The sequence below is a fragment of the Camelina sativa genome, chromosome 5 (genome assembly GCF_030686135.1).
Source record: "Camelina sativa cultivar CO46 ecotype springtype chromosome 5, ASM3068613v1".
NCBI classification, from domain to species: Eukaryota; Viridiplantae; Streptophyta; class Magnoliopsida; order Brassicales; family Brassicaceae; genus Camelina; species Camelina sativa.
The window spans coordinates 14,990,597-15,015,731 of record NC_141884.1 but is presented as its reverse complement, the minus strand read 5'-3'; the positions used below and the strand labels follow the sequence as shown (position 1 = coordinate 15,015,731).

Sequence of the window (25,135 nt, the reverse complement as noted above, 5' to 3'; positions counted from 1 at the left end):
TAGACATATGCAGTTGTAGACAGTTTTTGAGTTGTTTCTCCACTATAAATAGTATATGTCTTCAGCTTCTTACAAGTTTATTACAAGTTTAACCTAAAACTCAGAAAAATGAATTTGTTTAAATAAGATGATTATACTTTTATGGAGGTAGAAAACTTCAAAAGCACATTTTGTCTGGAGAAAAAAGTCATCGGATCTAGCTGAGATGTCCCATTCCCAGAAACTTGTTCCAGCAATCATGACTAAAGATGATTGAATTGCCTCCTCGGCTAGTCGGCTCTACAAGACATCTGAAAATCAGATTACTAGACCATCTCACTCTGACACAACTAAAAATATTTAATAAAATTCAAAATAGAGGCCACAAGGAAGTGTACCTGAAACGCGTCTAGTGGCCCTTATCACGTATCTGTTCACTCTAAGCTTCAACTTTTTAAACCCGACTTTAAAAGCATCTTATAGGCAACTGAAGAATCATTTTACTCTGTGCAGATACTGAAACAAGTAGAATCTCATTTCCCATCACATAATAACTTACGGTCCGTAAGTTACGGACAATGTATGGTTCAGAACAACATGGTGGTTCTCAACGAGATTAGAGAGTCGCAGAGAGTTTCACATTACGGTGGTTCTCAACGAGATTAGAGGTGGGCAAACAAAACCTTAACCCAAAAAAACGAACAGAACCAAAACAAAATAAATGATGTGATTTTGGTTATGGTTTAATAGAGCTGGACCATGAAAATCTGGGGCCCCATACGCTCATACAAATTATTATTATTATTATTTTTAATTTTACATAGTTTTAAGCTAGGTTGCATGGAAACGGAAACAGATCCACAGAAGCGAAACGTTTCGGAAACGAAAAACGCTTTTTGTCTAAAATTATGAAATGGAAACGTTTTGGAAACGTATGTATATATATCTCGATATATATAAATGTATATACATAATAAAACGCCAAACATAAAACTTATATCAAAAAGAATATTTGAAACAACACAAATTCAAAACATAAATATTAAATAGTTGAATTAGTACACTAATGATATTATATATGTATTATGAATATATATTTTCAAATTATTTAATTTACTAAGTTTCTAAGCTAAAAAAAGTTTTCATTAGGTGTTTTCAAAACGGAAACGGAGTTTCCATCGTATTTCCAAATAGAGAATTTTAGGAATCGTGTTTTCGTGACTTGCTTCCGTGTTTCTACGAGTTTCTGTTTTTGAAACGTTTCGAAAATGGGAAACGAACCTTAAAAAGAGTTTCCATGCAACTTAGGTTTTAAGACTATAAAGTTAAAAAATATTAGTTTTTAAAATAATTATTGGTTTTAAAAGCATAATACCTTAATATCTTAAAGAAATTTAAAAACAACTTAGTTTTCTTTGGGAAAATAAGTTTAAGAACATATTACTGAAACATATCTTTTTCTTTTTACAAAATTTATTCATCAAAAATATAATTTTCTTATATATATATAACCAAAAATAATAAATAAATGGGACCCTTTAAGGTGGGGCTTATTCAAATGTTTCAAGTTAATGTGGTTAAGTCCGGCTCTAGGGTTAAGCCTAAAAACCTATTAGATTATCATTTTAGTTAAGTCTTCGATTTAGGTTTGGTCTAGTTAAAAACAGTAAACCAAATAGTTTTTTGGATTTTGATAAAAATTTAGAAAACTATATATAATATATTTCTCCCATTTAAAACTTTATGTTGTGTTTTCCAGATATTCAATTTTTGTTTTCCTTTTTTTCTGTTTTTTTTTCTTTTGTGTGACTAATTTAAAGCTATTTATTATTTGGGTTTTCCTAAATTATTAAGAAATTAAATATCATTTTATAATACCTTTCGATTGTATTAGTATTAGTTTTTTAAAGCTAATTTAAATATATATATATATATATATCAAGATTAAAAGGAGACATTTTACAAACAATACTAATTATTTATAAGGTTTTTTAAAAGGCATTTACCATTAATAAACAATTATCTTATTATATAAACCTTGGTTACAAAATTACTCATTAACAAGATCGTGACACGTGTCAATTATATCATTCAGATGTTGACACATGTATGTCAATTGATTATTAAAATTTTAAAAAATAAAAATGTAAAAATTCAAAACCTAACCTAAAAAGGTTTTATATAAAAGTAAATAGCTAAAATAAAACTTTATTTAAAATCTAATTATAAGATAAATTATATATATATACCATAAAATTCAAAATTATATTTTTGTTTACTTATTTTAATTTTTAGTTGCTATATTACAAGAGAAAGATTACTTTTTATATATGATAAAAAATGATTGTGAAAATTATACAATTAGTTATTGTTTCTAAAAAAATATAAATACTCACCTTTACATAAAAAAAAAGATTGTTGAAGTAAAAAAAAATAGATCGTTTCATATTTTTTTCACCAATCAAATAATCTATTCAAAAGACTGCTATTGTAATATATATGATAGAAGTATGTAAGATTAACGTATGCGTTTTTGCAACTATAAAAATGTTAAAGTGAAGAGACATATAATAGATTATTTAATGTGTTCATAAAGACAATTTGTTGGTAGTAATTAAGAATAAAGAGTATATTATAACAGTAAAATATATTTGTGTGTACAAATTACAAGAAAAAGATTACTTTTTATATAAGATAAAAAAATGATTGTGAACATTAGACAATTAGTTATTGTTTCTAAAAAAGTATAAATACTCACCTTTACAAAAAGAAAAAGATTGTTGAAGTAAAAAAAATAGATCGTTTCATATTTCTTTCACCAATCAAATAATTTATTCAAAAGACTGCTATTGTAATATATATGATAGAAGTATGTAAGATTAACGTATGCATTTTTGTAATTATAAAAATGTTAAAGTGAAGAGACATATAATAGGTTATTTAATGTGTTCATAAAGACAATTTGTTGGTAGTAGTTAAGACTAAAGAGTATAGTTTAACAGTAAAATATATTTGTGTGTACAAATAAACTTTTAGTGGTAATATAGACAGTAGATTTGTAAATGGATATATATTAGTGTATAACAAAAAGAAATAACTATTTTCTATAACTAAAAGTTTCTCTCTTTACTTTTATACATTGTTTTTACTTACAAAAAGAATTAAATATATATTCTTTTTTAAATTTAATTTAATTTTAATACTTTTGAACTCATCTACAACTATTTTTTTTTTGACTAAAAGTCTATCTATTTTTTTTTCACCCAAACAATAAGTTAAAAGGAATTTCCTAAGTTAATTGTCCAAGCCAGAGGGAAGGGGTTTACAAAAGAAACTTCAGAGATAAAAGAATGCGAAGCACGGGCGAGATAATCCGCCTTCGGATTTGTCGCATGCGGGATCCAAGAGATGGAGTATAGTGGAAAAAACTCCAGCATATTAAACTCATCGAGGAAGTTGAAGAAGGATGACCAATATTCAGGGGAATGCACCATAGTGAGTAACTCAGCACGTATTCGCTCCATGGTCCACAACAACTCTTCTAACTCTAAATGCAGGGGGGAGGGGCTCCGTCTTAGATACTTGGCCCCCAACAACAAGGTTCGCTGCTCACCAACGCAACACCACCAGCCCAATCATGAATGCTCATTTGTTGCTTTCCAAGAACAATCAATTTGACAACAAGGTGAAGAAACCTGGACATCCGAGGACGGAGATGGAGCCGACATGACCGCTGTAAAAGATAGCGCCTCTTCCTAGGCTAACTTATCGCCCAAAACCTAAGCAATTATATCATTTGTCTCGATCTCTAAACCTTAAATTTTTTTGTATTTATGGCCTTCCAGATTGCCCATAAAAATTATGGTAATTGAAGAAGTTGATCAGGATCACCCTGTTGAGAGACATCCCTCCATAAAACAAAATCCAAATTTGAGTACACCGACTCATATGGAAAACCCTCTGATGAGACCGGAGTTAGAGATAAATCCTAAACTTCCCACGAGTGAGGGCATTCAAAAAAAAAGTATGATTAATAGTCTCAACCGCAGAGTCGCACCTTTTACACCAGATATTTACATTGGACACTTCGGTGTATCTATTTACTTTTATAGATAGGTTTGACTTACTAAAAATACTTACTTTATATTTTTTGTTAAATTTTATTTTATTTTAAAAAACTGTAAACCCGCACATCAGCCGGATCCTAATTTAGTTACATATAATATAACTATGTTATAACTATGAAATTCGTCTATTGTATATATCTTTAGGAATTATTCTAGTGACTTTTTTTTTTTGGTTTCCGGTTTTTAATTTGCCAATATTTTTATTAAAGAAAAAAATATTGTTTTGGAATTGAAACACCATGTAAAAAGCCTTAAATGTGTTTTAGTGAATTTTGATGTGCCTATTTATATAGTTGTAACAGGAGCTGGAGAAGATGCAAGGGGAAGAAAACGAAGACAAGCTAAGAAAAGCTCGAGAAGGAGAAGAAAACGATTGAGAAGTTACCAGATTTGAAGTTTGAGGATAAGACAAAGAGACTGAGACACAAGCTTGTTTCAAGGCTAACCATAAGAGGAAGAGAAGACTTGGCATGTCCACGTCCATCACATCATCTTCATCTTCTTCCTCTGTTTCGGGTTTTAGTGATAGTTAATTGATGTTGGATGATCGTCCATGAAGAGGAGAAAATAATGACGAAGAGATAAAGTACCTCTTACGTGACGTGGTTTCTATTTGTTTATGTGTTGTGTAACGTGTAAATATTATGTTTTGGACTCTAATAGCAAAACGATTTTGAAAAAAAAAATGATACGCTTAAATTTAACCCTGAGCTACTCTCTCAAATTAAGAGATCAATTGTAGTACTTAGGGATCGAATCCACAAGAACTCTAGATTCACACAATAGACTTATTACTCTTTTAATTATGCTAAATCAAAATATTAAATTTAAATAGCAATGCAAAAACAGGCGATCATGGAAATTCTTAGGGAAATTCTCAGGAAATCATGGAAAATCAGATCAATTAATTAAATAAGCAGGATTCAACAATTAAGCACCGTTCTTGAACTCTAAACACAATTATAAAATAAATCAGTTCTCACTGCAAATATTATCTAAATTTAAAACCAGAAAATCCAAATCTCTTTGCAAAATTCTAGGTAATAAATCAGCTTTAAAAACAAGTTTAGATTGTTCACAAAATTATTAAATCAAATCTCTTTGCAAGAAATAATTTTGCTCACCAAAGGTTTTATCAGGAAAATCAATTATATTCTCATATCAATTAATAATCCTAAGATCTAAATCCAGATGACTAATCAAAGATCTAGCATTGAGAACAACCTATGATGAAGAACAAGAAAGATAATGAATCCTAAATAATAACAAATCTAATAATCCATGAAATCCCTAATGAGAAACCCTAAACCTAACAAGCAGATCTACTCAGACATAATCAATGAAACACAAAACATCTTCTGAATAAATTGCATTAAGAGATTAAAGAAGAAGTAAAGGAGTTCAAGAATTCTTCTCTCAAAGCAGATCTCTCTCTCCCAAAGCTCTCTAAAAATCTCACAGGGTTTTGCTCTCAAAAAGTTGCAGGGAAAAATAAAGCTTAGGTCTAAACAATGACCATAAAAATCCTATTTATATTCCTAAACACGGCCAGGGACCAATGATGCAAATATGGAAGACTTTGGGGCAGATTTGTAAATCTTCAAAACTTGTGGGAAAACTTCCAATTTTGACTTTGGCCTAGCATCGATCGATGCTATCAGTGTGTCGATCGATGCACTCTTGTGAACATGTCTCCCAACTTCTGCAGCTCAGCCTCAATGCTTGATTAAGCTCCAAATCTTCTTATTTAGCTCCATTATGCTCCCATCCATGTTAAATCCTATAAAGACTCAAAAGACTCTAAAAATACCAAAAAGACTCTATAGATAAGACTTATATCATGGCTAAAAACACCTAAAAACCATGATATATCAACTCCTCCAGACTTATCCTTTGCTTGCCCTCAAGCAAAACATAAACTTCATCTGTGAAAGAGGTTTGAAAACATAGAAACTCATTTTCTTTTCAAAGTAATGCCATGATCATCCAAACCTTAATCCACATGCTTAGCTGATAAATCCAAATCGAACCACCATGTACTTCTCCGTTGACTTTCTTAGCATCCCAAATTCAAACCAAATTCCACTACTTCCTCCATTAAGCTTTCATCGGTGGGTCTCATCAATTTGATCAATGTCAAGAACCTTCTAGACTCATTCCCGTACAATACCATAACAAGCAAGACATATCTTTTACCACATTTAGTACTCTTTCTCTCCCCCAGACTTATTCTATTTATTCTTCCTCAGAGCTTTGCTTTGTTTTTTTCTTTTTTTTTTCTGAATCAAAGGTGTACGCGAATAATGGGGTCATCGATAATTTACCTACCCCTCGCTTCCAAGCTTTCTGTGATCATTTGACTCAAGAGTAGAATAATGAGGTCACAGGTAATTTACCTACCTCTCTAAACTGATCAAAATCATCTCATCTTTTATTCATTTTTTTTTTTTTAAAACAAAGCTCTCAGGAAAAATCTTTTAAACTTAAATAAGGGAGAGGAGTACCATTTTCTTTCTGAAGTCTTACTTGTCAGGTATGAACAAGGAGTCAAGCTCTATGAAAATCAATCTCCTTGATGAGGTAAAAAGAAAAGTACAGAAGTTACCTCAAGCTTTTATGGATTCTGTTGGAAATTTGGATGTTTCTGGTTCACTGGTCAGCCATTGGATTTTTCATTAGTCGGATTTGTGGATTCAATCTGCAGCATTAATCAACCAAGGCAGTACACTAAAAAGAAAAATCATAGTTCCCAACAAAATTTTGACTCAATAAAACCATTTTTTTTTTTTTTGACTCTCAAATCTCAAAAACAAAAACGTAGTTAGTAACTGCCTCCCCCAGACTTAAACAACACTGTCTCCAGTGCTATCAAGTAAGAGATTGGCGAATAAAATAAAAATAAATGAAAATCAAAAGAAAAATGAAAAAGAAAAACCTACCAGTGGGTTGCCTCCCACTAAGCGCTTGTTTTCAGTCATTAGCTTGACTGTGTCGGATCTCAGGCATCCGGTGGATCGGAACATGGCAGTGAATGCTTCTGAGAGGATTTCCACTTCCTCCAAGGTGGTGTGTAGGCAGCAGATGAATGAGGTCTACAAGGGACATGAGGAACAGGACCAGGGCGAGATTTAGGTATGGGTGGCTTTCTTTTAAGTCCTGCAAAATCATCAACAGAAGAAACAAGCACTCTACGATAATCTCGTGGCTTGGTTAACTGCACAACAGTTTTTGTACCTTTCAAATTCCTATTGATGAATGGAGAGGGTTTGGGAGAAGGAGATGCATACCTTGGCCTTACCTCTGGGTTCTAGACTGTGGAATGATGAGATTTCAGCTTTACAACTGGTCTAGCACTTGCAGCTAAGGATCCAACGCGAGAATCTTCAGTTTTGGACAAGTCCGAGCCGTCTGTGGAAGGAGTGTCGATCGATGCAACAGCTGCATCGATCGATGCAAGTCTCTGAACTCGTGTTTCTTCAACGTTTTTGCAGCTTTCCTCAGCAATATGTGTTTCCATCACAAAAACGTCATCTTCCAGAGACTTGTCATGCATTAGAACCTCATCATGGTCTCTAGTACTGATTAGATGATCCCCACTCCAATCTTCAAGCTTAACAGCTTGCTTCCTCACTTTCTCAATAGTCTCCAACTCCTTGACATACCCAGCAGTACTGTCTACATGAAGCTCAATGATCAGATTGTCATCAGAAACAACCTCCACAGAAAATGTCTGACCATCAATAGTTGGAACCCTTCTCAACTTGTCCATCTCAAAGTTCATAACCAAATCTTCTACATTCAGAGCTATGTGTCCCTTCTTAACATCAATGATGGCACCAGCTGAAGCCAAGAAAGAGCGTCCTAAGATGAGAAGATCATTAGGCTCTTTGTCATATTCCAGCACCACAAAGTCAGTGGGAATTATGCAATCTCCAATCCTGATTGGAACATCTTCTAAGACACCTTCAGGAATCCTTCTAGATCGATCAGCTAAGATAAGAGATATCTTAGTTGGTCTGAAATCCATCATCCCAAGTCTCACAGCAACAGAATGTGGCATTAAATTGATAGTAGAACCAAGATCACAAAGAGAGTGAGGAAACCTTCCTGTGGAGATAGAGCAATCTAACACAAAACTTCCAGGATCTGGTAACTTCTCTGCAATCCTACTCTGAATCACTGCACTGATTTCCTTAGAAACAACAACTTCCTGCTTTTTATCCTTCTTCCTCTGTGGGAGCTGCTTCAACAGAATTGAGCTGACATCCTTTGTAAGCAAAGCTCCTTCCTCAGGGCTTAAACCATTAGTGACCATCCTCTTCACATATCTCTTAATACCAGGAGAAAACTTGACTGCATCAATCAAAGGCATTTCTATCATCACCTTCTCCATCATAGCTTTGCATCTAGCTTCCTCAAGCTCCTGCTTAGACCTCCTAGGCTTAGGAAAAGGAACCTTAGGCTTGTACACTCTCTCAGCAACTGGAATCGGAGCTTTCGTAACTCCCTTCTCGGTCTCGACGTTGCATCGGTCGATACTTGAATTGCATCGGTTGATACTGTCTCGTGAAGTCAACTCTTCTACGACCGCTGAGGGTTGCGTCGATCGATGCTTTGCAGCTGCATCGGTCGATGCATCATCCACTACTGTATCATCGTCTACGTCCTTCACCAAAATCGCATTACAAGCATGATTGGGGTTCTCAGTTCTTCTAGAAAGAAGTTCCTCTTGTCTTTTAACAGACCCAGTAGTCTGAATCACTTGATTCTCTAGCTTCCTGACATGAGTGTTTAGAGCTTCAAATTTCCCAGTCAGCTCAGTGTAAACAGAATCAATCTTTCCATTGAAGTCTACTGTTAACTTCTGCTGACCTTGAAGAATTTGTTCAACCATTGATTCCATCTTGCTCTCTGAACTGGGTGGAGGGAGGGGTTGGTAAGATGAAGAACCATAGTTCCTTGTGAAGTTGCTGCTTGGATTTCCTGTGAAGGAATTCTTCTGACCAAATCTCTGATTTTGATAGCCAGCTCCATATGCATAGTTGACATCTTCTGTAATCTCTGGCTTTGGCTCAAAAGTCTCAACATCTTCAGCAAAATGGACAGAATTCTTTCCCACAAGAAGATTATGCACTGTATCCAACTTAGCATTCACTGCAGCAAACTGATTTGAACCATTGCCTTCATGTGCTCTTTTCCGCTCTAAGTCTGCATTCTTGGTGCTATTACTTGATGCTAGCCTTTCAATCAACTTTTCAGCATCATCTGGGTACCTTGTCTTGAAGTTCCCATCACTAGCAGCATCCAAAGCCATCTGATACCTCCAGTCAATACCGCTAAAGAAGATACTGATCAATTGCACCTCTGAGAAGCCATGATGTGGACAGTCCCTCTGGTATGCCTTAAATCTTACCCAAGCAGCTTTGTAAGATTCAGTAGGACCTTGTCTAAAGGTAGAAAGCTTGATCCTTAGCTCATCAGACATCGCATCATCATAGAAGTAGTTCAAAAACGCCACGTTAATGTCATGTCAGGTTGTTAGAGATCCTGGTTTCAGCTGCCTTAGCCAATGAGATGCTTCCTCAGCAAGAGAGTAGAGGAAAAGCTTGCAGTAGAGGTAGTCTTCAGTGACTCCATTAGCCTTGATGCTTGTGACTATGTCCTCAAAGTGCTCTATGTGGTCTAGAGGCTTCTCAATTGGCAAATTCTGGAATGGCCGTTGTCCAACAAGAGCGAAGTAGGCAGGCTTCAGCTCAAAGTCATTCCTTGGGAATGGAGGAGGGACAATTGCGGAGCGGTTCTCATAGAACAAGTCTGGTCTGTTGAAGTCCGTAAGAGTCTTGACAAGCTCTCCATTGTCATCCCGTCGCCTCTGAACATTCTCCGCATCAGCTCTAGCATTGCATCGATCGATGCCAGCATTGCATCGATCGATGCCGTCCTGGTTGCGTCGATCGATGCCATCGTTGCGTGGCTCGACGCCATGTGCATTCCCATCGGCCACGACGAGTTCTTCCTGAATAACCCGTCCTTCAGCATCAAGTTTCTGGCCTTGCTCGTTGTACACATTACCCTCTTGATCCTTCAAAACCCCAGCCTCATCAGGTCTCAATATGATTATATTGGCCATCTTCGCTGATTTGGCTGCTTTTGTGTTTTCACGCTCTAGTTGTCCTAACTCTTGGTTTGTAAGCTTAACAACCGGACCAGTAGGATTTTTCCTGGTGCTAGGCTTAGGCATGTACCTGAAACACACAAGAGAAAAGAAACAAAAGCGTGTGAGTAAAATAGAAAAAGAAAAATTTAGACAAAATCAAAGACTTTAATCTAATGGTGAATCAAAAGAGTCCCCGGCAACGGCGCCAAAATTTGATATGCTCAAATTTAACCCTGAGCTACTCTCTCAAATTAAGAGATCAATTGTAGTACTTAGGGATCGAATCCACAAGAACTCTAGATTCACACAATAGACTTATTACTCTTTTAATTATGCTAAATCAAAATATTAAATTTAAATAGCAATGCAAAAACAGAAAATAAAGGAGTTGTAAATCAATAGGAATAAACGCTAGGCTTAGGAAAATTCTTAGGAAATCATGGAAAATCAGATCAATTAATTAAATAAGCAGGATTCAACAATTAAGCACCGTTCTTGAACTCTAAACACAATTATAAAATAAATCAGTTCTCACTGCAAATATTATCTAAATTTAAAACCAGAAAATCCAAATCTCTTTGCAAAATTCTAGGTAATAAATCAGCTTTAAAAACAAGTTTAGATTGTTCACAAAATTATTAAATCAAATCTCTTTGCAAGAAATAATTTTGCTCACCAAAGGTTTTATCAGGAAAATCAATTATATTCTCATATCAATTAATAATCCTAAGATCTAAATCCAGATGACTAATCAAAGATCTAGCATTGAGAACAACCTATGATGAAGAACAAGAAAGATAATGAATCCTAAATAATAACAGATCTAATAATCCATGAAATCCCTAATGAGAAACCCTAAACCTAACAAGCAGATCTACTCAGACATAATCAATGAAACACAAAACATCTTCTGAATAAATTGCATTAAGAGATTAAAGAAGAAGTAAAGGAGTTCAAGAATTCTTCTCTCAAAGCAGATCTCTCTCTCCCAAAGCTCTCTAAAAATCTCACAGGGTTTTGCTCTCAAAAAGTTGCAGGGAAAAATAAAGCTTAGGTCTAAACAATGACCATAAAAATCCTATTTATATTCCTAAACACGGCCAGGGACCAATGATGCAAATATGGAAGACTTTGGGGCAGATTTGTAAATCTTCAAAACTTGTGGGAAAACTTCCAATTTTGACTTTGGCCTAGCATCGATCGATGCTATCAGTGTGTCGATCGATGCACTCTTGTGAACATGTCTCCCAACTTCTGCAGCTCAGCCTCAATGCTTGATTAAGCTCCAAATCTTCTTATTTAGCTCCATTATGCTCCTATCCATGTTAAATCCTATAAAGACTCAAAAGACTCTAAAAATATCAAAAAGACTCTATAGATAAGACTTATATCATGGCTAAAAACACCTAAAAACCATGATATATCAAAAAAACAACCTCCCTGTTTTGTCTTCAATCACGAATATGTTAAATTAAAAATTCACATTATCTCTAAACTTTTCGTAAGTATAATAGAAATTCACCTTTAAGAAAAAGGAATTTATCAAAATTCAATAGAGGAAAGTACAGCTTAGAAAAAGGACTTAAAGTAATTTTCTTCTTTTAAAAAGATAATAAATGGAAATCGTAATGGACTTTTTTCAAAAAAACTGGAAACTTTTATCTCAAAAATCCCACTAGAATTAGGAATCGACAAAGATAAAGAGTCTCTCGATTATAAATATATGAGTTAATTCAGCCTAAACTCTTAAACAATCAATTCAATTTCTTCTTGGGTGACCACTAACAAAGAGAAGAAAAAGAAAAAAAAACCACCAGATTTGATTTTGTTTTTGTTTTTAATCATGTATACACTTATACGCGCGGATTTTAACGACCAAATCAAATACGATCCTGAACCAGAAGATGCGGGCACAATTAGAGTCAATGCAAGGATCTTCGGTAAAGATGATAACTTGACATTCACGACTTTGTCGTTTGTCAACGAGTTCATCAACGATGATGGCAACGAGTGTCAAAGCAGACTGGATTTGAATAAGTTCATGAAGGAAGCAGGGATGAGATACTGGACATACAATGTATCACTTGATCGACTATGTTGCTGAGTTAACTTGTTCCACAAGTAATAGGTCTTCTCCAGGGTGGGCTTTCGAAGTGTGGTTGAATCTTCTTATTTGTCTCGATGAGACATATACCGAAGAAGCGGATCAAATCTCGTTAGAGAAAGAAATCAAATACGATCCTGCACCAGAAGATGCAGGCACAATCAGAGTCACTCCAAGGATCTTCCTTGAAGGTGGTGAAATATTGACATTCCCGACTTACAAATTCAAATTCCTCAACGATGACCACAACGAGAGTCAAATAAAAGTGGATTTGTTTGATTTATTGATGGAAACAGGGCTCAGCGACCACTATATTGCACAGACGATGTATAAAATTCTCTTTGACGCTGAAATCACTTGTTCTGCAAGTAATGGGTATCCTCATGGGTGTGCTTTAGAACTGGCGTTGGATGTTTCTTTTCTCGATGAGCCTCGTATTAATGAAGAAGTAATTCAGACTGAAGAGGAGCTTCAGATTGAAGAAGTGGTTCAGACTGAAGAGGAGGTTCAGATTGAAGAAGTGGTTCAGACTGAAGAGGAGGTTCAGATTGAAGAAGCGGTTCAAGTCTCGTTGGACGAAAACAATATCCAGTTAGTACCCGCAAGCAAGCTCGTGGTCAAGTCTTTAGCCAGGAAAATGTATGACAAGGTTAGTTCTACTGGTAAAACGTGCGCAATTTGTTTTGAAGAGTTTAAAGATGAAATAAGTGTTGTTGTGATTTTACCTTGTGGACATGTCTTTGACGATGAGTGTGCCGAAAAGTGGTTTGAGATCAATCACGTTTGCCCACTGTGTCGTTTCGAGCTGCCATGCGAAGATCAATGAACTAGTTCCGTAACAAAATTACCACGAGAATGTAGATAGGATTTAGGGTTACTTACTATAAAACGAAGCTTTGTTTTTTTACAGTTTATACAAATCCCTTTTCTTTTTCAATTCAACTTTTTCTCTTTCTTTTCTGTGACTTATATTTTGGAGAATATTGTGTTATCATAATCAAATAGATAAAAGTCATAAGAGTTTTGAAAAGCTAAAATTAAGCACTTAGCCAACATCTTTAAAAGGACAATATATAAAAAAATTGATCATCTTCACAAAATATTTGGTTCCTAGAGAACATCTCTTAGTTCTAGTGCTAGATTTCAAACAATCATCCCAATATGGTTTTATCTATAATAGTTGTATAGTATGTTCTTGACCAGGTTAAAGCAGGATTAATCCGTATTTAATTCATCATTTATCATTGCTGATCAGTATCCACTATGCAAATTAAAAATCTCCATACTAGTATGCATTTTTTATCATTAAACTCCATATCATCATAAATTTATTGTTAGTATGCTTTTTTTCATTCTACTTCAAAATTATATACATAATAGTAACAATGTTATTCTACTCCATACTATAGTTAGACACTTTGTTTACCAACTGCAAGATATTAATCAACCAATGAAAAAAATTATTAGTTTTTTTTTTTTGTTTTTTTTTGTTTTTTTTTTTTTGTAACTGTTAATTATATTACCAAAAGGAACTTGAGGTTTACAAGAGATTATATCAGTTGCTACAGCCAAAAAAAAAAAAAATCATAGCGGACAGAAGATACTAGTTCCGGAAAGGATAAGAGCTAAAAAGCAGAGAAGCAGAGCTTAAGACTAGGAATCAGTCAAGGATTCAGTCAGAGATATAGGTAAGCCAATTAGCCAGGAGACCTTTTCCTTGTTTACTATACTGGTGCGCAAGGAGAATGTCTCTGATGGACCTGTCCAATGCACGGAAGACAGTTTCAGGAGAGGATAAGGGGCCTTGGTGAAGACGGGAATTCCGTTCTTGCCAGATAGTGTAGACGGTAGCCTGAGCAACAATCTTCTTCAGGGTTGAGCGGAGGTCTTTTGTGGTGCCTAGGAGCAAAAAAACTAAAGTTTGCCAAGAAGTGAAAGCGAGAGGGGGGAGGCCCAATCGAGAAAGAATCTGACTCCAGAGCTGATCTGGAAAATTGCAGTGAAGAAATAGATGATCTCTTGTCTCTTCACCCTCTGAACAGAGGATACAAGAAGTGTCGACAGTCATTCCCCAAGCGTGAAGTCTAGCTTTCACAGGCAACCGGTTGAGATTTGCAACCCATAAGGTAAAAGAGTGCTTAGGAATACCACGCTTGAACCAGATAGCTCTATGCCAACATTTGATTGAAGATGCTGGTCTCAATGCTTCCCAGGTGAGTTTAGTACTGAAAAAGACTTCCTTGCGCCTTCTTGTCCCCAAGAGAAAACATCTGGTCCTTTTGATACTGAAGGTGGGTCCAGTAAACTGAGAGTATTCCGGACAGTAAGGAGAAGAGGGTTGCGGGACCTGCATGAAGGAAGTCTCCATCCATGCGGTCCAACTCCTTGCGCCACCTTTGCTTCCCGAGGGATGCCCATTAAACGTGGGCCATCAAGGCCAAGGAAATTGATTAGTGGACCCATGACGCACCAGTTATCGTACCAGAAGCTTGCAGTTTGGCCATCACCAATGGAACTCGTCAGGAGAGGTTTCACCATCGATTTCAGAGTATGAAGGAACCGCCATATCCAGGAGGAGCCTTGATTTGTCTCAGCTAACCAGTAATCTGAGTTCTTGAGCATATGCTCCTTCATCCAGGCGACCCATAGAGAGCCACTATTTGTGATTAGCATCCATATCAGTTTCATAGTCAAAACTTTGTTCCAGATAGCAAAGTTGCGGAGACCCAGTCCACCTTCTTTCTTTGGTAGACAAATATCTTTCCAAGAGACTTTAGCAGCCGGGCGCTTGGTGATATTTCCAGACCACAGAAACGTGTTACACATCATCTCGATAGCTCTCAAACAACCTTTTGGTAAAGCAAAGGCTGAGGACCAGAAGTTTACAGTACTGTAGATGACTGCAGAGATTAGCTGGAGTCAACCTGCGAAGGACAGAGCTTTAGATGACCAATCCGTGAACCTCGCCTTTACCTTGTCGAGAAGCAGGGCATACTCTTCTTTCTTGAGCTTACGATGAAGTAAAGGGAGACCAAGGTAGCGCACAAGAAGGGATCCAAGAGGGTAACCGAGTTGATCAAGTCCATCGGTCGGAGCTCCTGCCACAAACAATGTGGATTTGTCTCTATTCATGTACAAACCTGACAGGTCTTTGAAGGTGTCAAGCAAGGAAGCAATCTCCTGGATCGAACTGATCCCTCCATCATAGAAAATCATGAGATCATCAGCAAAGGCAAGATGGGAGATAGTAAGATTCCTTCCGAGAGGATGATATCCGATATGTCCCGCCACGAACCTTGAGTTGAGCATATTAGTGAGAACCTCCATCGCAATCACAAAGAGAGAAGGAGATAGCGGATCCCCTTATCTTAGCCCTCTAGTTCCTCTAAAAAAACCACAAAGCTCCCCATTGATATTGACAGAGAAAGAAGTGGTAGTTATGCATTGCTTGATCCATGCTATAAACCTAGGAGGGAATTGAGCAATTTCAAGGATTTTCAGGATGAAGTCCCACTTAACACTATCAAAGGCTTTCCTTAAGTCCACTTCAGAAGAGCTCTAGGAGAGATATTTCTTCGTCCGAAGCCTTGGACCATCTCAGTGGCCAGGAGCACATTTTCAACAAGCAGCCTACCCTTGACAAAAACAGACTGGGAGCTGGATATCATTAGGGGCAATATATCCTCCAACCTCGGCGCAATGATTTTGGAGATGGTTTTGTAGATCACGTTACAGCAGGAGATAGGTTTGAACTTGGTGATGCTCTCAGCACCTATCTCCTTGGGTATCAGGATCAAAGTTGTTGCATTCATTTGTTTGAGGAGGTTGCATGTGCTAAAGAACTCTTTGACAGCCGCGATGAAGTCATGACCGATTATATCCCAAGAGGCTCTATAGAACTCTCCAGTGTATCCATCCGGTCCTGGGGTCTTGTTAGTCGGTAAGGAGAAGAGAACTTGCTTGATTTCAGCATCCGAGACTTCAACTGTAAGTGAGTCAGAGAGAGTTTGGTTCAACCTGAAAGGCATGAATTCCCTAAGGTGGACAAGCTCTGTTGGGGAGAGGGTAGAGGAAGCTCCTCCCAGAAGGTCCTCGTAATAGGACACACAATGCTGCTTAACATCCTCCATATTGCTTAACCGCTGCCCCTGAGAATCCATCAGGTAGTGAATCTGGTTCTTGGCTCTCCTGTTTGCCACAATTCTATGGAAGTAGGCTGTGTTAAGATCCCCACACTGAAACCACTTAATCCTAGCCCTTTTGGTGCAAGAATTTCTCCTCTGCCTTAGCGAGAGTTATCCACTTTTTATGAGCCAGTTTCTTTGCAGCGCTACTGCAGGGGAAGGATTAGCCAAGAGAGTAGACTGACAATGCATGAGCTGCTCTTGTGCTTCCTTGGTTCGAGACTCCAAATCCGAAAAGTGTTCTCTATTGAGGTCTCGAATGATGTTTTTCAGAGCCTTCAACTTCTTGACCAGACAATATTGAGTTGAGCCTTGATGATGTGCTGTGTGCCAAAACATCAGAAGCCTCGGAAGTAAATCCTCATGCTGAAGGAGGTAGTGAGATATCATAAAGTGTCTGCGACCTCGCTGCCTCGTGTCAAGATCAATTGTTGCGGGTGAGTGATCTGAAAAATCAGGTTCAGCAAAGTGTGCATATGACAGAGGGAACTTGGCCATCCATTCATCATTGATAAGAATTCTATCCAACTTCTTTGCAATAGGATTCTGCTCCTGATTGTTCCACCAGGTGAACTTGTTTCCTCGAATGGAGAGATCTTGGAGATTAGCATAGAGAAGACAGTCTCTAAATTCCTCCATTCCCTTCCTGACTCGAGTACCTCCCGCAGAATGCACTGAAGGATTAAGGGTTTGATTGAAATCCTCCATCACTGTCCAAGGCCGAGAATTGATGGATGGGTCTCTGGAGAGCGTGCAAATCCCCTCCCATAATTGCTGTCTCCCATAGCGACAGTTGACCGCATACACAAAGGAGACAATGACTTCCCTGTCTTCATTTGGTAGAGTAACTATGCAAGTTATCATCTGTGACGATTTGTAATGAATAAGGAGTTTCACTGATTGATCCCATAAAACTCAGATTCTACCTAGCTCTACAAACTCATAATTTGCTTCAAAATTCCAACCAAGAAAGGTGGACTGAACATACTTAGTCGACTTATGCTGCTTAACACGAGTCTCAATAACACTGCCAAAAACCGGCTTGTACTGCCGTAGCCATTTCTGGAAACTTCTCCTCTTTACACTATAGTTAAAACCTCTTACGTTCCAACAAAAAATGTCGACTCTTGTCATTATCTAGATGATTTGGGGGGTGAGCTCTTCCTTGTGGAAGTGTGCTCGAAACATCTTTCCTTCTTAGACAGAACACAAATGAAGTTAGCATTATCAGCTGGGTTATCATCTTCTTCAGATGGAGAGTCCAAAGAAGAGGATTCCTCTACAGGCTCAAATTCTGAAGAGGAAGGAGCTGAGGATGAGGAGCTCTTAGCAGTCGAAGGCTTTTTGGAGAGCTTTGAGGATTTGGAGAGCTTTGGGGTTTTGGAGGAGTTGTCCAATTCGAGAGACAGTTCTAGCGTGCCTGACTTGGGGTGAGAGGAGGGAAGCTTTGGGGGAGGGATTTCTTCAGCTTCAGCTTCAGTTCCAGAGAGTTTTCTTCCTCTCTCTTTGCGTCTCCTACTCGGGTTCTTCCTTTTGAGCCCTTCTTTGGAAGGTCTCTTTGAACGAGGACAGTCTTCACTCAAATGAACCGTTGAGTTGCACCGGGTACAGAGAATTGGGGCTGAAAAAGGCAATGTTTGATAGTATGTCCAATGCCCTGGCAGAAATCGCAAGTCGGGGGGAGCCAAGGGCTTGACACTTCAATTCTAGAAATCTCTCCTGATTCGAACTAGACATTAACTGCTTCCGGCAGTGGTTTGGTGATATCCACTATCGTGAAGACTTTAGCCACCTCCAGGTCAGTTAGGTTGAGAGTTGCTGGATGACAAAAGACTGGATGACCAATCATACCTCCTGCCACATGTTCAAGCGCTTCTTCAGAGAAGAATTGGGGGGGGGGGAACTCCTCTGAATTCCAGCCAAACAGGAGCTTCAGTGAGTTCAGGCATTACTGGGGAGAAACCTGGTTTCCAATCCGCAACAAACATTGATTGGCCTTCAATGTGCCACACTCTTTGGGCTAATAACACTCGTCGCCTGGTTTCTTCATTCGGAATACAGATGAGGATCAATTTTGGCCCCTGCTTTGAGATGGTGATATCTCTTTTCTTCCGGCTCCAGATGCCATTAAGGATGGCAAAGAGTGCACCCTTGGAGGGTAGGTTGCTGTGGGATTGACCGATGATGAAGTCTTTCCATCTGTTCTGGTTCCTTGCTATCACCGCGTTTGGAATTTTGACACATAGTTTCCCGGTTTCAAGAGAGTAAGGAGAGCCCTTCTTTTCCATCTTACCAGAGGATCCAATTAGCATTTGTTTCCAGTTAGGGAGAACAGGAGTCGAAGCCGCCACTGGAACTGAAGGAGGGTCCGAGATCTGGGTTCTCGAACCACTCGAAGTTGTTGGGCTGCCCATATGGGTTACCGGTTTTGCCAGTCTAGGACCAGTCACAGAGAAGTCCTTTGAAGAGGCAGTACCAAGGAGTACTGTTGGAATTGGAGGAGGACAAGAAAGAGAGATGGAAGCATAGGGATCAGCCGATTTCTCAGCCTGTCGAGGGAGAGGCGCAGATGAGGCAGAAGACGAAGGTTTGCGAAGGGATTCTTCTTTTTGGTCATTTAAACAGAGGGGGAGGTTGCCGCCGCCGAAATCGGCAACGGTAGTTGGAAAGGAATTAGAATTTTCAAATTTGCCTTTTTCTTTGTATATAACAAGCGATCTATAAAATTATTAGTTTTGCTAAAAAGATATTAATTTTTCAATCAAAAAGTAAGCAATAAAGTGAAAAAGGAAACGTGTGAGACACTAATAAGTTTAATCAAATTGTAAGTCCTAAAGTTGGTAAGATGCACTTAAATTAAAAAAAACAAGTTATATTTTTGTGTGGGCCGAATTGAGAAACCAAAATAATAAGAGAAAAACCTCATCTCTCAATCACAAATTCACAACACTATTTGCCCACTCACTTCTTCCAAACGTCAAAGAAAAAAACACAGCAGCCAGAGCCATGGCTGCCAACACCATCCTCGCATTCTCATCTCCTTCTCGTCTTCTCATTCCTCACTCATCCAACCCTTCTTCAAGTCTTCGTTCCTCTTTCCGCGGTGCCTCTCTTAACAACAACCTTAACCGTCGTCCCCAATCCGTTTCCTTCTCCGCCAGAGCTCCTTCGAAAGCGTTGACAGTTGTTTCCGCCGCGAAGAAGGCTGTTGCAGTGCTTAAGGGTACCTCCGATGTCGAAGGAGTTGTTACTCTTACCCAAGATGACTCAGGTCCCCTCCTCTCTCTCTGATTCCTTTTGAGTCTCTCTCTCTCTCTCTCAATTGCTCAAAGTTTTTATTTTTCTCATCTGGGTTCCAATTTGATTGAGGTTTGTGGGCATCATTAGGTCATTCCTTAGTGCTTAATCTTCTCAAAGTTTCATACTTTTCACATCTGATTCTGCTCTGTTTTGTTTGGTTCTCACTACTCTGTATATAACAAAAAGGGATTAGCTTTAGCGTCTTTACATTAAAAAAAGGCAACTCCTTTTTGATACAATGGTTCTGTTAAGTTTATACAAAGTAATCTAATAGCTGTGATAAGATTGGTTTTGTTGCTAGATTTTGACTATGTAGTTTGTGTAAGTGAATGGTTGTTAAAATGGGAATGCAGGTCCTACAACTGTGAATGTTCGTATCACTGGTCTCACTCCAGGGCCTCATGGATTTCACCTCGTAAGTGTGTCCTTCCTCAGATGAATGAATCATGTTTTCTTATTCTATAGCTATATATAGTGGTGTAGTTATGTCTTCTGTTTGATTTTACAGCATGAGTTTGGTGATACAACAAATGGTTGCATCTCAACAGGTTCTTACCAATACTAATAATACCAATGGCAGATTCATTTGATTACCAATATCAGGATTTGTGTTGTAAATTGATATATATCAATGTGTTATATTCTCGTAGGACCACATTTCAACCCTAATAAAATGACACACGGAGCTCCTGAAGACGAGTGCCGTCATGCGGGTGACCTGGGAAACATAATTGCCAATGCCGATGGTATTTAACATCCTCGATTCGAAACTCCTATATGTTATGGCTGCTATCTTTGATGATTTAAAAACTTTCTTGAACTAAGTAATGTATTTGTAACAACAGGTGTGGCAGAAACAACAATCGTGGACAATCAGGTTGGTGTTGTCTTCCTTTTTAAACTATTTTGCCTCTCGTATATTGTCTTATAAGAAGCTTTTGTTTACTGTGAAATCATTTGTGCAGATTCCTCTGACTGGTCCTAATTGTGTTGTTGGAAGAGCCTTCGTGGTTCACGAGCTTAAGGATGACCTTGGAAAGGGTAAACTGTTATACTTCTGATTCTCGTTTACATCAATTTGACACTGCTCGCACATTTCTTGTGCCCTGTGAACATTTTGCTGCTCCTTGGGTTTAGTAAAAGGGTGTCACTTTCTAAGTTTATAAAAGTCTTTAAAGCCAAGTTGTGATCTGATTACATCTCTTTGTTGATATGACGAATATAGGTGGACATGAGCTTAGTCTGACCACAGGAAACGCAGGCGGTAGATTGGCATGCGGTATGGTTAAACTTCCGATCCCTTTATATTAGGCTGTGGTTGTTTCAAACGCCAACAACTGGTTTCATTTGAAGAAAACACACTGTATTAAACGGCAAATTTAGTCTCTTTATATCGGTATCCTCATGAGTTATGCTGGTTCTTTCGCAGGTGTGATTGGCTTGACGCCGCTCTAAGTCTGAGCTAAGTAAGTACTCTTATGTCTACTGTTGAATAAGATGTCAGAATCTTAGCAAATAATGTTTGGCTGAATAAAAACTTTTGATGTTTTATGTTCACTGCATCAGTTTCTCTTTTCGGATTTGTGATAGCGATGTGTTACTTTTGTTTTAAAGCTGCGTTTGATCGGTTTTAGTATATTGTTTTGGTGGTTTGATTTAGCATCCTTTTTTATTCAGTTCAACACTTTCGAAATGATCCATGCGTATTGATTTAGTGTATTTAGATAAAGTGACTTTAACATTAGTTTTAAAGAAGCTGATGATGATAAGCATAATTTTCTCAATACCTTGTTATTGTAACAAACTGAACTGAAACACGTGAAGAAAGTGACTAAACAAAGATAGGTGTGAAGTGTATCATCTTAAGCTACATGGATTTGACTATGTGAGTGATGTAAATTGGTGAACAGTGCAATAAGAAAAGTCTTTTAAATGGTAAAGAGTTGTTTGAACTACAGAACATGTGAGTTGTTAAGTGTTGACTATTAAAATTAAATGATAAAGTTGTTAGCTGATATTAAAATTCTAGTATTTATTTATTGCGATTGTAATTGTGATTTTTAGAGTTTGTAGTCAAATGGTTAACCTCTAATTCGGTTATGCACATGTGACTCCTTTGGACTCAGAATTGTTTGGTTTAAGCATGTGATTTCATCACAAAATTGAGATTTTGTAGTAAAAATAAATTCTATCACAAAGTTGGGATTATATATTTTGACTTTTGATCAAAGAATTATTTTTGACATGCTCAGAAAACATAAAGATAATTCATAATTTAATTATAAAGCAAGAGAAATGTTAATTTGAATGTATAAGTACAAACCAAAATTCGACCCAAAAGTGGACTAATAAAATGATTCTGAATGGATGGATTGTACCTCTATAAACTAGTTTTTCCATTACAAACAATATGTTGTGCCAATAATAAACCAAATGAATAAAAGATCTTTTGATTTTGATCAATAATATTTCTGAATCTGAATAATGGAACTGTTTAATATAACTCGAGATTTTACATAAATTTGCTATGAAAAAAAACATGGAAAATTGTAGAAAATTGTGTAACCATTGATTTTTTTTTTCTATCCGACAGCTTATCAATTAAAGCCACTGTCGGTAAATAATAATTATAAAATAATTTTATGTTTTGGTTAAAGCTTATAAAATCGCTTTTTAAAATCATCATAGTTACCTAAGTATTTACATTGAAGAAGCCTACTCGAACCATTGTGAACCATAAAGAAAGAATAGCAATTCTATGTTTGATCACATATCCCAAAGATTATAGTGAGAAAAAAAAAGATATAACATGGCTTTGAGTTAATTGAATTTTGTTCAATCTCATAGGTGAATTATTAAACTCATTTGATTTACTCAGCATTGAGCATTTTCTTCCGCAACCCATATTTGTGTTTCAATCTATAATTTTATTTTTTGTATATACACAAAAACATTGTTAAAATAAATAATTATAAAGATGTAGTAAGAGCAGGATCAGCTTACCCACTTGGTTGGTCCAATTTGTATGCGTCTTCCGAACCGTCTGTCTGTTACTTCAACTACCTTATTAATAAAATATGAATATGTTCATGTTATATTTTAAGTTTGCTTTCGCAAAATTTTCCACTGTCAACTTGTGAATATGATAATTTCATTAATAAAGTCATCTACAAAAAAAAAAAATTGTGACGTTGTTCAACTTACTAATAACAATTATTGAATTATGCAATTTCTATCTATAAGTTGAAGTCCTTACTCTGGCATAGTATCTATAGCTATCATCCCATGATTGTTTTTTCCGACACAAATGATGTGACTTCTATTTATGGGGTTCAAGAATTTCAGATGATCAGATTTGTTGGTCTGAAATTTTCCAAATGGAACACTTACAAAATCTTGCAGTTTTCTGATTTGTTACACAATCATTGATGAGTTCATTAGATTTTCAAAACACAAATCAAGTTAATCACCGTAGAGATAATTACTATCTCAGTATATCTATTACTATACCGTTTTATGAACAAAATACTATATGAAGAACCGAATATTCAACCAGATCCCAAGTCTTGGTTGGCAATGTCCAATTTTATCACTAAACTGTGTATCACAAAATCAGAACCAAACCGCAAAGCCCTTAAACACAAAGTGGTTACAACCGGCTTAAATGGTTAGGTTAACCAAGACAAACTTTAAGTAGGAGAAATATAGTTCTAGCTAATTTTGACAGCTACATAACATGAGTTATACACATGCATATAATGTATATTTCAAATGTACACACACACACACAATCATATGTATTTTATACTAACACTCAAGACTCACCAAGTAGACGTTGAGCCATAATTTTTTGCTTGGATTTTAGTTGCATTACATTATCCTCTTTATCTTTATTTTTTAATCTTTTAAGTTATATATATCTTTCTGTTATTGATATTTGGTGTCAAGTATATAAAGACACATATATATTAGGTTCTGATTATGATGTGTTTCTTATCTTTCAAGGACTATACAAATTGATTGATGGATAAGTAACTATCTTACTATTTCAACTATATTATTCAAAAGAATATAATTTTAAAAAGTTCTGGAAAAGACTTAGACGATATGATCAAGATGCTTATCCCTTGTAGTAGTGGTAGATTAACTATTCGAAGATAAAACTCACTAAGATACTTTTTAACTGGTATGAGCAATCTATTTCAACTCTAGATAGAACTAGAAGATATGTCTATTGAATCTTGTTATATTGTACTTTTTTGTTCAACACAATTTTTAGTTTGAAAAAACAATAACAGTTTACAAAAACTTATACAGATTATAGATTAAAGAATATATAAATGAATAATGGGCAATAGCACGAATAAAGTCGAAAGACATAAATGAAACAGCTAGTTAGGAAGAGAAAGGAAGTGTGTGGTGAAGTGGAGTGAGTAAGAAGTAAGAGAGTGAGGTGTAGTTGTAGTGTTGAAGTGTGGTGAGGTGTTGTGTTGTGTCTATCCACTCCTTTTTGGACAAAAACTTCTTTTTATATATTATGTCGTAAAGCCCCACCACCACTCTCTCTTCTCTACTATTTGGTATGCCACCCATTTTCTCACCTTATATTTATATATATTTTATATATATATAAAGAACTTGCCTTCTTTTTCACATACATGCATGTATATGTTTTGTTGTGTGTCGATATTTTTTAGTCACGTTTAAAAAGTAGAAGTTGAAACAAATTTTTGAACTTTTAGTTGTTATAAGTAAAAATTAAAAACCGCACTAACCAAAGTGTAAGTATGAAGAATCACTAAGTTGTGCGTAGACTAATTCGGATGCTTTTGAAAATGAACAAATTGACTTAACTATAGTTCAAATATGGTAATCTCTCTAAAGTTCACCATATTTAGATATGCAATTAAGTGAGTTACACCGGATCTTAATATTCTTTGATTAAAACCTAACACATCTTAACAAAAAGTGAAAGCTATATGCTTTTGACAAATCAAGCAATGGTATTTTTAGGTGACTTTACATCTTTCTACAAAAATATTTATCATTAGGTTAATTAATAAATGATTTAATATTGTGAATGTAAAAGATATATTAGTATAATGGGAGTTGTAGAGGAAAACAACAACCTGCAAGTGAAGTAAAGCAAGCGAAAGAGTGGGTTGGATCCGGTTTTGTAGAAACAAGATCTTCTCTGGTTAATCCTAACTTGGAAGCTATGTCACATGTAATGCCAGAGACTCATACCCACCAATTATAATTAGATAAAACAATTTTAAAATAA

General features: G+C 36.5%; 1 protein-coding gene, 1 non-coding gene and 1 pseudogene across 3 annotated transcripts; all 3 read left to right on the top strand.

The window, feature by feature from the left end:
* Nucleotides 1-9,475: 9,475 nt before the first annotated feature.
* LOC147943773 (small nucleolar RNA R71) lies at nt 9,476-9,582 on the top strand. Its single transcript, XR_015558781.1, has one exon. It is a non-coding gene; the product is annotated as a small nucleolar RNA R71 (small nucleolar RNA).
* A 2,524-nt stretch (nt 9,583-12,106) lies between these two features.
* Nucleotides 12,107-13,193, top strand: LOC147943772 (uncharacterized; annotated as a pseudogene).
* A 6,202-nt stretch (nt 13,194-19,395) lies between these two features.
* LOC104786904 (superoxide dismutase [Cu-Zn] 2, chloroplastic) lies at nt 19,396-21,506 on the top strand. Of its 2 annotated transcripts, XM_010512375.3 has the most exons (8): nt 19,396-19,822; nt 20,205-20,266; nt 20,360-20,399; nt 20,502-20,597; nt 20,697-20,728; nt 20,817-20,892; nt 21,077-21,130; nt 21,281-21,506. In XM_010512375.3, the coding sequence occupies exons 1-8, from the start codon at nt 19,558-19,560 to the stop codon at nt 21,304-21,306; spliced, it is 651 nt and encodes a 216-aa protein (XP_010510677.1). In that variant the 5' UTR covers nt 19,396-19,557; the 3' UTR covers nt 21,307-21,506. The 2 variants fall into 2 exon arrangements, with proteins under 2 accessions (XP_010510677.1, XP_087306230.1); XM_087450104.1 differs by lacking the exons at nt 20,205-20,266; nt 20,360-20,399 and having other exon boundaries at nt 19,489-19,852; nt 20,455-20,597.
* Nucleotides 21,507-25,135: the final 3,629 nt, after the last annotated feature.

What these genes read in the sequence shown, in the direction of transcription:
- LOC104786904 (XM_010512375.3), top strand. Translation starts at nt 19,558, where the DNA reads ATGGCTGCCAACACCATCCTCGCATTCTCATCTCCTTCTCGTCTTCTC. An exon ending in TCTTACCCAAGATGACTCAG is followed by an intron (nt 19,823 to 20,204) that starts GTCCCCTCCTCT and finishes ATGGGAATGCAG; the next exon opens with GTCCTACAACTGTGAATGTT. An exon ending in AGGCGGTAGATTGGCATGCG is followed by an intron (nt 21,131 to 21,280) that starts GTATGGTTAAAC and finishes GTTCTTTCGCAG; the next exon opens with GTGTGATTGGCTTGACGCCG.